The following is a 17,586-nucleotide window of genomic DNA, read 5'->3' on the forward strand; positions in this document are numbered from 1 at the left end:
GGAAATTAAAAGGTGACATTGTCATAACTTATTGCGTAATTACACAAAGGAATTAGATATACATTTGTATGTGGATTTTTTGGAGGGGTCGGTGTTTCTACTGTGGTTGTACCATCTTGCTATAGTCAAACTTTGAAGAGAACAAGAGGTGAAGGTTGTTGTCTGAGTGATAACATTTGTTCCAAGTGACTATGACATTGAGATTGACCTTTATATTCAAACATCTTGGTATATCAGTGGGAATGGCCCATGAATTCCAACTTTGGTGATATTGAAGAAACTTACATTGTATTTGTGTCACAACCTCGAGGGGGGGGGTATACTTCAGTTAAAATTTGGTACGGGATGAGCTAGTTCATAAATAAAAACAATAGGTCCCCAGCATTTTGTAGAAAGGGCACATAATTGCTAAATGTTTTGACCGAATCTCGTACATCTGTAATTTATCAATACATCACCTTATCAGTTAAGATTAAACAGACATTTTCCCCATGGCTATTAGCTGCAGCAGACACCAATTGAAGATTAATAGGTGATATAATTGGAAAGTTTGTCTTTTCAATAAACCGTACATTTAAATTGTAGAAATATGACCCATTGTAATAGTATAGTTCAGAAATGACAGCTCATTGACATATGAAAGTAAAAAAATATGACCCAATCATATATTTCAACTCTAGAAAAAAAACAGACACATTTCAGCGGCACGTCTGTATATACTCAGTCTGGTACAATGTACATAGGGAGTGACAATTTCCACCTCCCCCCTCTATGGTCACAACTCGTTCAGCACCTGGAAACATCTGAATTATTACATAATAAATATGAAATAAATCAATAAAATTTTAAAAAGAAGAATATAATTTGTGTTAACTATATATCTAACAAAATAGGGGTGACATTTTATTCAGAAGGGCTAGAGTGGGGGGGGGGCATTTTTTCTCAATCAGCATTAGAGGGGGGGGGGGTTTACATATTTTTTTTCTTTTTTCATTGGTCAGGGATGAGAAGATCCTGGTAAGTCGATATCCCTAATAAAGTAGTTTTTCTATCGAAAAATAAGTGTAATGTTGAAAACTACACATGACGGGATTCTTTGCCAACTTTCTTCGCGTCATTCTAGATTCAAATATGGAAACAGTTTATTTTTTTCCAAGACAGTCAATTATTTACAAAAACAACAAAAGATTTTAGGAAGTTGATTACCTGACTATATAGTACCAGTACAATGTACCAAATTATACTCCGTGACATGTCATATCCTATTTTTTCAGGGGTAACTTCCATTCTTCGATTTATATACGGAAAGTTCTCAATGTTTTAAAATGCTGTTGAACATTGAAATGCTGGCGTTGTGCGACTGTTTCTGGTGTTGTTTCAGTTAGAAGCATTCATGCAACGGGTTATTAGTTAACATAGAATTAAAATGCTTAAGAAAGCAAGGAACTGTATATCAGAGACGTGGAACTGACTACATTTACACGAAAGAGAACGATAATTATCACAACAACAAAATATATTCAGTAACAAACCCTATTTTCGAATGATATACAAACAATGAAGACAACATATCGTATGTCCATATTCATATCTGAATAAAAAACACACCATTAAGGAATGAACATTAAAACCACACCCCAACGCACGTTTAACTACATGGACTGCACGTGAATGTAAAGACGAAGAAAGAGAGTAGAAAAAAAAACATTTAATATTTCCGACAGTCGTCAAGATTAAAACGAATTGCACTTTTCTATATGTAAATAAATATTAACAATTGTTATTGGTTCCCACGGGAATTATACCATGTTTAAAAGTATTATACGACACCTTTTCACGCTCAAAATGAAATATTTATTACTTTTATTTTGTATGTTGACATAAGTTTACTTTCAACATGCATTGAGTTTACAATCAAATAAATTAGTAGAACGGCATTCACGGGCACTCAGGCTGATAAGCAATTGCACGGACGGACTGACAAGAACACGGTGAAATCATGAAATTATTCCTACAACATGATTTATAGCGTGGAATTCCGTTCCTCCATACTCAAACGATGACACCTATACAGTAAATTCATTATATAGCTTGCCATATACAAACTCTATAGCATCCCTGGAGAAGCAGATAAAGCAGGCAGTTGTTCACACGTGGATACGGGTAGACAGACAGATAATTGAGTGAGCAAACTGTCACGACCAGTAGAAACACAAAGTGACAAAAGAAATGAAAATGTTTATGAAGGTTTTTGTTACCGATAACGCGAATTAAGGTCTGGAGGGCCGGACGCGCGTGAATTAAAAGAAAATTACTGAAGCGGACTGTGTGTGTCCCGTCCTTAGGTCAGTCAGCAATTTCTTCAATTCCCGCATCCACTCGGCCCTGAGATTAACGAGTTTTCTTGCGAAAATATACTACGAGTCGTCATGGACTTTAGTATATGAACATATCTGAATTTTATTAAAAGATGCAATCAGCAGTCAACTTTATTGACCAATTCCTTATATAAACATAGTAAGCCTTTCTACTAAAATGTATCTATACACAGTCCTAAAATTTACAGCCTGACAAATATATACATAGAAAAGATTTGCCGTAAGATGATGAGTGCAGATAGAGATATAATCATTTACAAACAATAACGCCGGTCTCTATAAAATAAAGGAGTTATAAAACATGTAACAAATTCACTGTGCAAACACAAATGTATTTTATTGCAGTAGAACATTTATGTCTTTTGTGGTATTGTAGTTACCTGAATAGCTTCAGGAATTTTAAAATTGAATTGGTCATTATCTTACTTTTGTAAACATTCTTTTGAAATGTACCTAATTTGATCATTAAGATAGTATTTTTAACCTGATTAGTCACTTCGTCCCACAGTTAGTCTGTGACGCGACCACTTACCTGGATTTTTACCTGTTTCAAGGTGGGGATAATTCATAACAACATTCCATACATAATATGTGTGTCATATTTGAATTTTCGAAAATGGAAGTGAATTTGTGAACAATATGTAAAAGGAGGAAATTTTGGATTTTGTTTCTCATTCTGTATGTATTCAGTTTTTGTTGATAAACTTAGTGTTAAGAAGATCAATTTAGATTTTACTGTTCAATCAAAACTTCTATAAACCAAGATGGCGACTAAAAATCCGGTAACAATTCCTTATATGTGTTTGGAGTTATTAGTTTTCGTCTCTTTTGTTTTCGGTGCGACTGTATTTAGAGACAGCGTTGATTATATTGTACCAAGTAATGCACAAACTGGACATATTATAACAAAACTTGGGTGTAGTGACACCGGTATATTAATACGACCTGAGATCAGAGGTCAACTAGATTATCAACTATTTTCAGAGTTGTTTTCTTTAGATAAAAGCGGAAATCTAGTCGTTAAAAGTGAGTTGTCTTTACACGATGGAAAATATTTTACAATATCGGTATTTTCAAAAGATAATTGTTTTCAAAATGTCGAGAACACACGGACGTTTGGTGTTGTTATATCAAACCCACAAGATCATTTAGACTTGGGAAGACAAATATTCAAAGGTTATGTGGATGGAAATTCAAAACCTGGAGATCTAGTGAAAGGACTGGAAAATTTAGTGCAATCGTTGAGAGACCCATCAATTTCATGTTCCCTGATTGGTGATAGTGCCAATTTGTTCGATTTATTACCCTCATCAAAGGGTGTAAAAATCTTGTCAAATCCCTTATCCCAGGGTGAATCCGTGTATTACTCACTCCAATGTATCAGAGGTAACGCTATAACAACTAATGGTCTCCATATATCATATCAAAATCAATCACCAACAGACACCGCGGCCGATCAATCCGAACCACTAATTGACAATCTCCTCAAATCTTTTGATCAAATATCGGTATACCCACATACACAGTCACATCACCGTAGGAAACGACAAAGTATCGATGTCCGGACGCTCACTGTCAAAGAGAACGTCACTGAAATCGTAACCCTACCTAACGATGCACAAGGAAACATACAATGGTCAATCATAGACAACACCGATACATTTACAGTAAACAATCAAGGCAAAGTCAGTGTGAAGCCTGGCAAGAAACTGGACTATGACTACGGTAGACGACAGTATAGTATTACTGTTACTGTAGCAGATGGGCAAACTGGTAGGTATACACAATCATCTGCATCAATAACTTATAGTGCACATTGCGTACATTCACCAATGACTTAATACTCGATCATTGACTAAATTTGAATAGCACACTTGTAGTTTAAAATATATTTATTTCATATACACTGTCGTGTACATCGGTTCCTTTCCAACTTTCAAGACGAGCCCTTTTTGTTAAATTCCGTGTACACCACCCTGTCACAACATTGCAATTCACTCGACCATAATATCATTTTATTTTAAGTTTAATCCAATTTTAAAAAGTATGAACAGTTGTTCTGCTGATAGGCTTAGGGGGCAAAGGTCAAAAGGTGTTTAATAGGCATTAAATGGTATGTCCTGTGTTCTGTTACTATTTTATGGTAGAGTTGACACATGTATACCCACAGGACTAGTGCATGTCAAAGGTACATTTGTACACACGAAACTGGAGGAATGCATGTCAAAGGTCAACAAATTATAAACATGTATGACTTGTATACCACAAATTCATGTTTAGAAACAAGGAAGACTGGTTGATGTCATATTGACAATAGTTTGAATCTGACTGGCAATTGGCACCTACATGTACACTATAGTACATGTACATGATTGTGCGTTTTAAGTGTTTTAGTTCTATAGCTTGTCACCCCATTGTAATGGTATGACAGTATAATAATTGAATTCTTCGATAACTTTATCTTAGGTTATCATCAGAATAAACATAACAATTTCTGCATAGACAAAACAAATTAGGAAATGTTGAGATTGAGTCGTTTACAATGCAGGAAAGACAAAAATGCAGTTTATTTATATTATAGTGAACACAAGTAAATGTACATGTACCGCTATCATAGTTGATAACTAAGCATTCGTAATGTTCACTGTTAAAACCGATGTCCCACCCCATGTCTGCATTTGTTAACCAAACACCGTGACCGAACTAACATAAATATACCCCAATCTTACAGTTAGTCCAAAATTTCTCTTGACACCGCAACTTTTTTTTATTTGGGCCGACATATCAATATCCAAATACATGTAATAAGGAGGGTTTGTGGCAAACGCCAGAAGAAAATAGTGTGTGAATTGGTCCGTGTATGACTCGTAAAGGAAGAGCATTCGGATATGTCCAGGTAAGAGCAGAGATTTCATCTCAGCCGAAACAAAATACAACGGCCCAGTGTCAACCATGTGGAGATATAGGCAGAGGCTGTTCTTGCTTCGAAAATTTTGTCGTGAGAAAAAAAGATGCAAGACCTGTACCCAGATACTGCACAGTGCTGAAAACCCGGACGGACGGACGCCCGGCATTTCCATGTTCCCTCGACGCGTTTTAAAGCTTCTGCACTGGAAAAGGAATACGCTATTTTTTTGCAACGTGACTTGCAAATTGAAAACACCATATATATACCTTCTCCAGTGCCGATGTGGTATGCAGGACGTTGGCGAAACAAAATAACCTTTCAACAGGCGTATGAATGGTCATCGCAGTAACTACAAGTGTAAACCAGACTTCCCTCTAAGTCGCCATCTTAGATCTGCCGGACACATCCACGAGTATCTCCACAACATTGCTTTTACGATCATACTAACAATTGGTCAAAAAAGTAAAAGAGTATCTCTCGGGAAAGCTTAATTTTGGATGAAAAAATTACAAACAATTTCTCCAGATGGAATAAAACGAGAAAAAATAATTCATTGTTAGGTCCGGTTATAAAGCTGTTATAGCAGTAAATGCTATATATCAATGCGTCGTACTAATATAATTTGACTTTTCTTAATTGTTTTCCACATTAAAATCATTTCTAGTTTTTGATACAAACACTCCCGTTTTCGTTCTCATTCAGATTCTTTTATCATTTGCGTATGTGTTTCTTTGATATAGGTACAATCACCCACAGCGTGATTCAGCTTCAGAATCAATTAATGTTTTGATCTTGAACTTTGTTAGTTTTATGTTGAAGAAGGATATCGGTTATCCGAAATATTTAAGGTAAATTTTACCATCATTTGGTTATGTTGAACATGTTTAGACGTTTATATATATATATATTTGACAGTTCTAACATCGTTGGGAATTTTTCAGATCCTTCTATGTTACATTATCTTCCCTGTATCAATTTGATCCGATGGAGCAGTGTAGCGAAAGGAGTCGTCACATTCTGAGACGTTTGTATAATATTGATTTGTTGTGACATGTATCGTTAATTTGCTCCTCTATCCAACATAAAAACACCTAGATGAGCTGTCCCGTACTACCATACATCATGTATTAAGTTACAGACCCTCCTATGCTTACATTATCTTCCTTGTGTCAATTTGATCCGATGGAGCAGTGTAGTGAATCGAGTCGTCTACTAAGGGTTTTTTTTAACGTCCTTGACTACCCTATCGGGTCTCGCACGTTCAGATGGAGTCGTCAAATTCTGAGACGTTTATATAATTTTTGAAAGACTTGTGCACGGTAATATGTTTCGTAAAATAGAATTAAGTGAACGAACTTGCATTTTGTGATAACATAATTCTTAGTACATTGACCACACAAAAAATCGCGAACTGCTCTAATTCTTTGTTTCGTTTTTAAAAGGACGCTTTTGGGTCAGAATAGAAAATTTTAGTCATATTCGGACACTAAACAGGAAATAGATCTATATTAAGCTTGGTGTAATAATGTTACTCATACTTAAACAAACATGAAAATCCAGGTATACCCAGGTGAAGGGACAATAAATTAACCATTTGTACTAATCTGTTATTTATCGGAAGTCCAAACATAAAAACTATTGGACCGTAACGCGGGTTGATTCTGATCAGCAGATAGGTGTATTTAGCTGATCATAGAACTATATACACTTACATCAAGGATTTAAACTACTATATATGTAAACACTTATTAGAAATAATGGCCTCTTTGGTTGATTCTACATCTGAACTCTTAATTATTGTGCGTTGAGTATATATTCTATGTACCCTCTCCACTTTTCCACTACATGTACATGTAGGTAACAAGACTTACCTCTTACTGTTGTTACGCACATTAATTTCTTTACTCTTCTACGCCGTGTTTTTTTTTGTTATTGTTTTTTTTTATGGGGGTAGTCCGTCTTCGAAGTTCAGTTATGCTCTGTTCACTGCGTTTTTTTTATTATAATGTACATTTAACTGAATAATGAGTCTCTCTATTATATATAGAATTTTCTTCTTCTATTTGAAAGTACATGTGTACTTATGGCGGTTGCTTTCAATATGCTATATACATCGGAAGGCAATAAAATAATGTATTATAATGAATTAAAACCGATTTTTGTGTGAAATCAGACGAATTCGCGTTATTTGCACAAATCTAATTTTATTCAAAATTGTCATTCTGCCAAGTCATTTTTGGGTGACTCGGTCACCATTCGAATTCAGAACTACAACCATAGATCGTTTGAGTATAACCTACATATCCCGTAGCATATATATTCTACATTTAATAGATTATTCAATACCTAAAGAGATCGATTGGCCTTAGGGTAAAAAAAACCTCCAGATTATAATACATGCGATTACGTATGGTTCAAGTATTTTGTATAAATCCAAGTAAAATTCAGCGCAAAAGATGCTTTGAATAATGATACATACACTGGGGAGGAGGACTAATGCAATTTGCATTCACCAAACCAGACAATCAATAAATATGAATCTATGCTAAGATATATTTCATCCGTTTTCCTGTCGTTTAAAATGGCAACATAAAACTATACAAGCTTAAGTGTTAGACCCGAAGAGATTTTATCTTTAACACCACTTTAAATGTTTACCCTTATAGATAAGTTACTTTAAGATGTATAGAACTTGTAACAGACACTGGAATAAAAGTTCGATTATATATACATGGTACCAAGGATAATATATAAATATTCTATAATTAACTCCTTGCTGATACGGACCATTTTTGTATGAAAATCTCTGCTTTATTATGTTATGTTGTCGTTTTAAAACTGCATATTATTATCACCTATGTTACAATGTATATAAAGGAGCCCATGTTGTTATGCATGTATATATGATAATAATTTGATCATATACAGTCATATATGCCCTTCAAACTTGGCTGAGATTGGGAAAATCTGTTAAAAAGGATGAAAAACACCATATGTTTAGCAGTTTTTCACTCTTTTAACTATGGCCACACGCGTGTTAACTCTCGTCTAGACTGGTTCCCTATCGCAATATTCAGTATGTTACACATATACAAATGAGTGAGAGTGTATTGCTAGTAGCTAATACCTGGAACGTAGTCCCAGTAACCAGGAAAACTCTCGTCCTTCATATATTTTGTGTATAATTGTCAGTTACAACTCATGTAAAAATATCTTGAATCAACAGATGTGTGGCCAAGTCTGTTCCTCACAAAAAGCATCCTAAAAATTAAATGTTAAAAGTTAAAAACTTTTGTAAAAGTTACATAAATGCAGACTGTTATTTCTGAAATAACGTTATGAATCTTATATTCTTCGTTCGCGTCCATTTTACTATACTAGTACTACCTAGAAATCAGCTATAATCAAATTTTCAAATATTCTCAAGTTATGAGGCCGAAAGGGAACCTTACCGAACTTTCTCCTTTGAATAAGAATGAGCTACTGATAATCTTGAACCCTTTCATAAATTTTTAGATCCGCCCGCCCTGAATAAGCGGTTATTTATGTGACAAATTGCGATAAAAAGCCCGCATTTCACGATTTCCATAAGCCGACTTTGTTTTTCTCTGGTCGGTACAAATGTATTTTTTATCCTTTTTTGAAACTACAAATACATGTAGAATACGAAATGGAGAACACTGCCGACAATATTCTATATAGCTGTGCACAATACATATCATGTTGTATGTATATTGTATGTTCTTTTGAAAAGTAAGAAAATTGTTTTAGAATAAAATGACAAAAATATGGAAAGAAAAACAACAACAACAACAACAAAAATACACATGCATAATTACGACAAAAGAAATTGACTTAAAGTACATATTGTATAATTGAAAGAAGGTTTCTGTTTGTCATCATATTAAATTATACAAAATCAGTACCCTATCGAACCCGTCTGTTCATAGCTTCTCCTCTTTGGCAAATTTTGTTTTCTGTACGCCTTGCGATTGTAATCAATGAATTGTGGTAGTCAGCACAATGTATTTTTTGAAACAATATGTTAGTATAAGGATACATGCCAAGAGACTTGCAAGGGAGTCCACTTTTTGTTGTTAACATGGACATGGTCGGTAATTTACACAATTTACAATTACGAAATCATTCAGATTATAAATAAATAAATAAATAAGTTTTATTAAGAATCGACATGAAATACACAATAATAAACATAAGCTCTATTGATCTTTGACCGACATATTTCTATATGACTAATATGAAAAAAAATTGAAACATGAAACATTTCAAAGACAAAATTCTTACTAAGCAATGAACATTTTGTCAGCATTGGTTTGACCGATGTTTTATTAATGCTGCTGATTTCTATAGTTAGCGATACTACCACCTTTTATAATTCTTGAGCGTGTACATTGGATTGGGTCTTGTTGATATTTTTTTTAATAGATTCAATAGCCCCTTGTGATTTTTCGATGCTTTCTATAGCAAGGCTTGTACGTGCACATCGTTATGTGTTATCAATTTCCCTAAAATTATAAATCAAGAACTCCAAATAAAACTGTCTTGTGTAACATCATTGAATTACATCAGGCACGTTCAATAGTGATTAATAAACCTTATGTGGGTAAATAGGAAAGTGACTCACACCACAATATGCATACCATGGGAAATGTTTACGTCTAGGAAAAACATTACAGGTAATGATCAAACACAATAAAACCAATATATCAGGTGAAATATATACCTGTCATACTTACATGTTACATTCTTATAAAATTATCAAATTTAAATATTTGAAAGATTTTGAAAATATAGTGCATTGGTTTACATGTACATACACTCCCGAATTATTTAAAATTATATCATTCAAAGCCATGGCAATAGGTCAAATCCAGATCAAAATATGGTGCGTTTAAGGAACCCAAAGGGAATGTTAAATATATGCTGTAATAAGAGTGAATCTAGTGATTGTTTTGTTTCGTGGTGGTTGGAGTGGTAGACAGTTCCTACCGTTCTCTTCTTTATTCAAATTTGATTTCTATACACCGGTTACACCCACTTTCAGACCCCCTAACTTGTGCCACTTAACAGCCCCTGTGTTCCTGGTAAATACTGATTTGTCTAAACCAGGAAACACTACGTTCGCTCGGATTTGAACAATGGTCACTCGAAAAAAGAAAATAAGGCAAGGTTTGATTTAAAAAAATTAATCAATGTAAGTTTAACGTCGATCCTTAACATTTAAAGCCAGGGGCGGATCCAGGATTTTAGCTTTGGAGGCATACAGTTATAATTTCACCGAGCGGAGGGAGGCGAAAAAAATTTTTGAGGTTAAATCTTCTAGAGTGGGTGCAATGTAAATAACTTTTGTGGTAAAATAAGCGAGAAATTAAAGTTTTAACCTAAAGCTCCTAAATCTACCCCTGACAACCCATGTTTTGCAAATTTTAAGGGGGGCATACGCCCGCCACACCCATGCCTGAATCCGCCTTGAAAGCCACGTTCTGTGATCAAGTCAGTCTTGAGAATATTATTAGACTAATCAAATCGTCAAATGTTCTATGCCACTGATTTTGGGTTGCTTTCAACATCCATGTAAATTCAATGTTCCATTATTAAATCAATCTGTGAAGGTATATGTATGGACTTGGTTCAGATTTTAAAACACATTTAAAAAAATCACAAATTTTGGTGAGCTGAAACTTTAAGATTTAGGTCGATCATAGAAAGACTATGCTAGGTTGGTAATCGTGTTCTTTTCTATTTCACATCTTTTGTACATTACTAGCAAATTACGTGTAATTATACTTGACTCTTTAGAACTATATTAACGAACGTAACAATTCGTCAATCGGCTGAGATTGACTTTAAAAGTGATTTTTTTTGGAAATATTAATAAGGATTTAATATACAAATGAGGAAAAACAAACACTGATCCTATATAATCACATTAATATCAGACTCCGATAGACTCCAAGATCATATGCTTTATACGTAATACGGAGTGCACGTTTGCGAGAAAACAGCGTGAAAAACCTGTCAGTCATTCGTCCATCTTATGTCCGATTCATCATAGATGTTACTTCATGTTTGATTTAACAGAAATATAGACACCATTGAGTTAAATTAAAGAAGGCAATCTTGTAAGTTCGCACCCGTTTCATTCCCCAGTTGATTATCTCTCGTATCTCTTTGAAGCTGATAAACGATCTAGACTTTTTATGAAGACCACTAAAAGAGTGAATTTAATAATTATGTTGATAATGACATATAAATTATATGGAATATTTAACTCAATCAAAAGCAATACAATTAAAAAATAGTTTTTTTCTCTGGTAAGTAACTGCCTGGGTTACCCTGCCTTATTTCATACTATGTCCAAAATCTCCCCCTTTTGACATCATTGTGGGTATGATTTGATATCAATTTTCAATGGATCATTGATAAATGATGTGCATTCAGTTTCATGATACATTATAATTTCTGTTGAGATTTAGTGTCAGAATTCTAGCTGGATACTTACTAAAGTACCAAATCAGAAAATGTTTTTTGATAATGAATCCTAAAAGAAATAACAGATGCTTAATGATTATGGTGTCAGGCTTATAAGAGCAACCAATGTGAAATCATGTATTAAATTTAGTAATAAATATGTTTTTTTTTTTTTTTTTTTAATTTTCTTTCTTTCCTAACTTCTTATGATCAGTTTTTATTGTTACTTTTTAGCAGTTCTGTTTACATTGTAAATTGTATTTATATGTATTTCAGCACTGAAGAATTACCAAGTTGATATCACAGTAGATGATATTAATGATGAACTACCAAGAATCATCAACCATCCTTCACCTTTCCAGGAGCGAGTAGATCCAGCCTCTGCTACGCCTGGTACAAGGGTGTACCAACTGAAAGGATTTGATCCTGATGGAGGTTCATCACTAAGTTATTATCTTGATGGTAAGCACAAACTTTTAATTGTCCATCTATGTAGATTGTCATTATTATTCATCACAATATTCTCACTCAGTCATTGGTTTCTTTGCTTGAGATGGTATACTGGAAGCTCAAAAATCATTTCAATTGAAAGTAACAATGGTAGTCTGTATATTGGTCTTATATTTGTGTTACTATTTAAAACAAGATGTGCATGTGTCCTTTGTTTATATATCATCATGTGTCCCTAGTTTCTAGCAATTATATTCATTGTGATCCTGTTGTACATCAGTCAGTAAGAACAAAGGAAAATTTGTAGTGTTACGCGACAGATACTGATATTTTGCAGAATTCCTCTGCTGGTATTCATGTTTAAAGCCATCAAATTCTGATTGCGTGTCTCAGAAGTTTTTTCCTTGGTAGCAGGGTTTGATTAGGGGATACCCACAATGCAAGCAGCCTAACTAGTATATAAAAACTAAAAAGGGTGATCCTAGATTTGGGGAGTGCATTACTTCATCACAATTATTTCGAATATTGTATTGTTATTAACTGCTCTGTAATCACTTTACTAAGGATGGATCCAATAGATATAGATTTGTACATTCAAACTCCACATTTCTACAAGTGCTTGGACAGAAAGTGAAATTACTGCAATTGCTAGACAAAACTGTTTTTAGAGTTTCTGGTGTCATTGCACACCACATGATAAGTATCAAGGAAACCTGGTCTAGTGATGTCAAGGTATCAAATGATTCCTGAGACTCTGAAAAAAAACTTTAATAAAGAATTATAATTTTTAGGATTAAATGACAATTTTGATGTTGAATTAACTGGAGGGTGGATCATAACAAAGAGACAGTTGAGTAGCGATAATGTTTACACAGTCAGAGCTTATGTTATGGATACAAGAGCTCCATCAACACAAAGGAGTCCAACAGTCGAGGTCTTTATCTACACTAGGGACTTGAAACCTCAGTTCAATGAAACAGCTTACACAGCTAAAGTACAAGAAACCAACCAGCCAAGTCAGACGTAAGCTTTTTCACAAGTGTGGTATTGTTTTTTGTCTTTTAATCATCATTTTCATGTACAAGTACAAGGTGTGAACACGACTTTGCTGTGTATTTTGTGAACATGTACATTTTTTATTATTCCAATATACTATATAGTTGGAGATCCTGGACACATTGGTGATAAATCAAATACAAACACATGTCTACTGATAATAAAAACTATTTTATTGTGTTTTCATTGCAGGATAAAACAATATTAGAGTATTGTTGAAAAAATACAGCCTTTAGGAGTACTTGACACAGGACATTCAATTTCCATTAAAACTTGACTTCTTGCTGATTGTTTGTGAAAAGTGCTCTGCATCATTTTGATTTTCACAGGATCTCTTTCATCCACCCCAGCTTGAAATCCTTGATAGTTCCTGTTAGCATCAGTTCAGTTATATACCTAACTCTTTTTCAGCTTTGATACATATAGGCCAGATGGCCATGTTAGTCTTGTTAGTGTCAAAAACTTCCAGGCCAAACTTGGTGGCAGTACAACGATTGCCGTCATGGATGGTGGCACAGAATCTAATAAGTTTAGGATAGACGAGGATGGACGTGTTGTTACCATGACATCGTTAGATTATGAAACAGATCCACAGACTTTTGATCTGAAGATCGTGGCAACTGATACCAAGTCTTCAATGAGCTCTTCAGTTAATGTAGGTTTTGGATTAATTTTAACTTTCATGAAGCATTTTATATTTGCTATTTTTTATGGTGGATAGTGGAAAAAAGTATAAAACAATATTTCTTATTCAATGAGACTTGCCATCCTTTTTGAAAGTCAAAACTGCATAGAAATAATGCCACTAAACATATTTATTCTACTAAATCCCCACAAAAGAAGCTTCCATAAAAATTACTTTTACACCTTTACATTAAGTTTATTTAAACTTGTTTATGTTGACTCACCTTTGTTTGTTATTCCACTGGTGCAGAATTTGCCAAATTAATTTTCAAAAAAATGGTAGTGGTGGAAATTAAAAACTACATAACATAACTCTTTATTTGCTTTGTAAATTATCATTTAAAAAAAAGAAGCAACTAAATTGTGAAGACCTTAAAGTGTTGTGACTGATATTACCTTGTCATTACAATTTTGTTTTTTGGTATTTGTAGTTAACAATAAATCTGCAAGATAGCAACGAATATGACCCGACCTTCACCTTGTCAACATACACAGCTAGAATAGCAGAGAACCTGGCCTCAGGATCATCTGTTCTGCCAGGTAATTATTTGCCACAACAGTCACACTCCTCTAGACAGTCATAAGGAAGATGCCTTGACAGTCACAATTTTCCTACTGCTTTGGGGAAGGGACCTGGGGCCCATGCAATTGGCAAAAAGTCTTTAAAAGACTAAAATGTACAATTCTTGAGATGAAGTCACAATCTGGAATTTCACTAAAGAAATTTGGGAAATTTGTCTTCAGGAATGTGACCGAAATTGAGACCAAAATAAGGTTTGGAATACAACCGAAGGAAGATGTCTCAACAGTCATACTTTTGTCCCTAAGAAGGGCCATGGTACTCACAAAATTGTCCGATTCAATGAGTCATTACAAGCAAACTACTGTCCATATTGAAAGCCATGACACTCCTGTCCCATAGAGGAAGCCATGACAATTCCATCCCATAAAGGAAGCCATGACATTCTTGTCCCATAAGGGAAGCCATGACACTCCTGTCCCATATATGAAGCCATGCCACTTCTGTCTCAAACAGGAAGCCATGACACTCCAGTCACATCAAGGAAGCCATGGCAATCCTGTCCCATAAAAGAAGTCTTGACAATCCTGTCCCAAATAGGAAGCTATGATACTCCTGTCCCATAAAGGAAGACATGACATTCCTGTCCCATATAGGAAGCCTTGACAATCCTGTCCCATAAAGGAAGCCATGAAACTCCCTGTCCCATATTGAAAGCCATGACAATCACATTTTGTTCAAAGATGGAATTGGGTATCAGTCAATGGATTTATTAATATTTCAGACCATTTGGTTTCCTGAGTTGTAAATGGCAATGATAGCATAGGCCCTAAATAAATAATAATAATAATCAAATCCATGGCTATGATTTCTGAATGTACCTGGACTTGTACTGAATTCTTTCTTTAATTTCTGTGTTGACAAAAAATTACCCACATTCCATTAATTAAGTTTTCTGTGACTTTCTTCAACCATTGGGATAAATAAACAACATGACAATAATAAATTGTTTTGTACTGACAATCAATCACTCCAGATAGCAGTGTTGTCTTAGTTCTTCATTTTTCTATCTCTCTTTTTTTTTCCATTTTAGCTGGTAACACAGGTATTTTGATTACATATAAAATGGTGTATTATAATTATCCTTGTATTATGTATCTATTATGACTTTTACCTGTTTTAACTTGGTCCTATTTTACTTTTTAGTTTATAATTGCTCCCAGTATTTGGTTTAATACCCAGTCTCATCATAATTGTCTGATATAATCTCTAATCCAACTACAGCTGTACCGACTTACAGCCTATATGTAAACCTTTGGTTCTAGTTCTGCTAATCACAAATAATCTTCCATAGCTTCTCTGGGTACAAATTTAACCAATGTTGTGAATTATGAAGCCAGTATGATCTGTTGTTGAGTTGGTTTAGATGTTTCAAAGATAAGGATGTGAAGCGCAATGTAACAACTGATCTCATGGTAGGTTGATGTTACCATTTGTACTGGACTTTAAGCCATGCTTCCTTAAACACTTTAATATATCCTGTTTGTTGTGGAAGTTACATCCTTATTTACTGTTCTGCTTCATAATTTCATTTTTGTTTCTGTTTGAAAAATATTTGGTTTTATTTTCCTTCACTTAGTAATTCTATATCCATACTGTCCTTTGATGATTCCCATTGTGTTTTTGTACCATAAATACTTGTGATTTGCTTTGTTCACAAGGTACAGATTTACCAGATACACTTTATACAATTTACCATCAGTACATTTCAAGTTAACATTGTACAGCTATATATACCATTGTATTACAGTGAATAACAGAATCTAACACTATGTACCTAATATAAGTGTATAGTTAATCAGAACAAAGATGGGTGGCAGACAGTGCTCTGACACAATGTACTCCAGAAGATAGAGATGTCTCCCTTTGATAAAGCTCAGTGCCTTTTAGATAGGTCGATCTTTCTATGAGTGCACTATTAAGGAGCAAAGTGCAGTATTTGCTTCTCCCAAATTTTGCTTTATTGGTTAAAGGTTTGATTTTATCAAGAATTTTGCAAGGAATTTTTCAGAGTTAATTATTTGTCATACATTGATAGAAACAGTGCTTTGGAATGTGAAAGTGATTGATGAAGTTTGTTGAAGATTTCTGTTAACCAGTAGATCTGTTTGATACAATATATTATTATAATGTACAGGACATGTAATCTTAATTTGGCTTGTGTGTATTCCTTTTATATCTCATTTAAATGTGGAAGACAACATTGTGGAATTGCCTTGAAAGTATCGACTTTTGTATTGCATTTTTAGGATATTCCACACTTGTTACCCCAGTTGTAGTATAAAGCTGAGTCTTTTACTTAGGTCACTACGTCTTACTTACAACATTAATATATATCTGACATAGAAAAAGAATGTGGCGTTTATTTATAAACAGGTAAAAACTTGCATCTTTTCGTACAATATCATGTAAGTTTCACAGAATCTGATCTACTTATGTGTGTATTGTTTGGTTTTACAGTGACAGCAACTGACCAGGATGCAAACTCGGTTTTGACCTTTTGGGTCAGTGAACCTTTATTTTCTGTACAGTCTTTAAGTGACACAGTTGGTGAACTCAAAGTGAATGGGTAAGTCAGTGACACTTGACATTTGAGTGGCTATAACTAAACCACCACAATTAAGTTCAGGTGAATGAGTAAGTCAGTGACATTTAAATTTTAAGTGGCTCTAAATAATCCACCACAATTAGGTCAGGGTGAATGAGTAAGTTAGTGGCATTTGCCTTTAATGGGCTATAACAAAACCACCATAATTAGGTCAAGGTGAATGAGTAAGTAATTGACATTTGCCTTTAATTGAGCTACAAGTAAACTCCCACAATGAACAGGGTGAATGGAAAATTCTTTAGAAACCTGGCTCTGTAGGGCTGACCAAACAACCCCAATGAACTGAGGGTGAATGTGTAAATCTATTGAAACCTGGCTCTGTAGGGCTGACCAAACCACCACAATGAACTGAGGGTGAATGTGTAAATCTATTGAAACGTGGCTCTGTAGGGCAGACCAAACCACCACAATGAATTGAGGGTGAATATGT

General features: G+C 34.4%; 1 protein-coding gene across 1 annotated transcript in view; it reads left to right on the plus strand.

Annotated features, from left to right (window-relative positions):
* Positions 1-2,909: 2,909 nt before the first annotated feature.
* Positions 2,910-17,586, plus strand: part of LOC148608578 (putative neural-cadherin 2) — a 41,572-nt gene continuing 26,895 nt past the window's right edge. The window contains exons 1-6 of the mRNA XM_088546988.1: positions 2,910-4,151; positions 12,055-12,240; positions 13,020-13,251; positions 13,696-13,939; positions 14,400-14,508; positions 17,009-17,117. Of these exons, the coding sequence (XP_088403114.1) occupies positions 3,143-4,151; positions 12,055-12,240; positions 13,020-13,251; positions 13,696-13,939; positions 14,400-14,508; positions 17,009-17,117 (1,889 nt within the window). The 5' untranslated portion in view covers positions 2,910-3,142. The remainder of the gene's footprint in view (positions 4,152-12,054; positions 12,241-13,019; positions 13,252-13,695; positions 13,940-14,399; positions 14,509-17,008; positions 17,118-17,586) is intronic.

This window comes from Perna viridis, chromosome 9, assembly GCF_037379345.1.
Source record: "Perna viridis isolate PV_CMFRI_1.1 ecotype Kerala chromosome 9, ASM3737934v1, whole genome shotgun sequence".
Taxonomy (NCBI): Eukaryota; Metazoa; Mollusca; class Bivalvia; order Mytilida; family Mytilidae; genus Perna; species Perna viridis.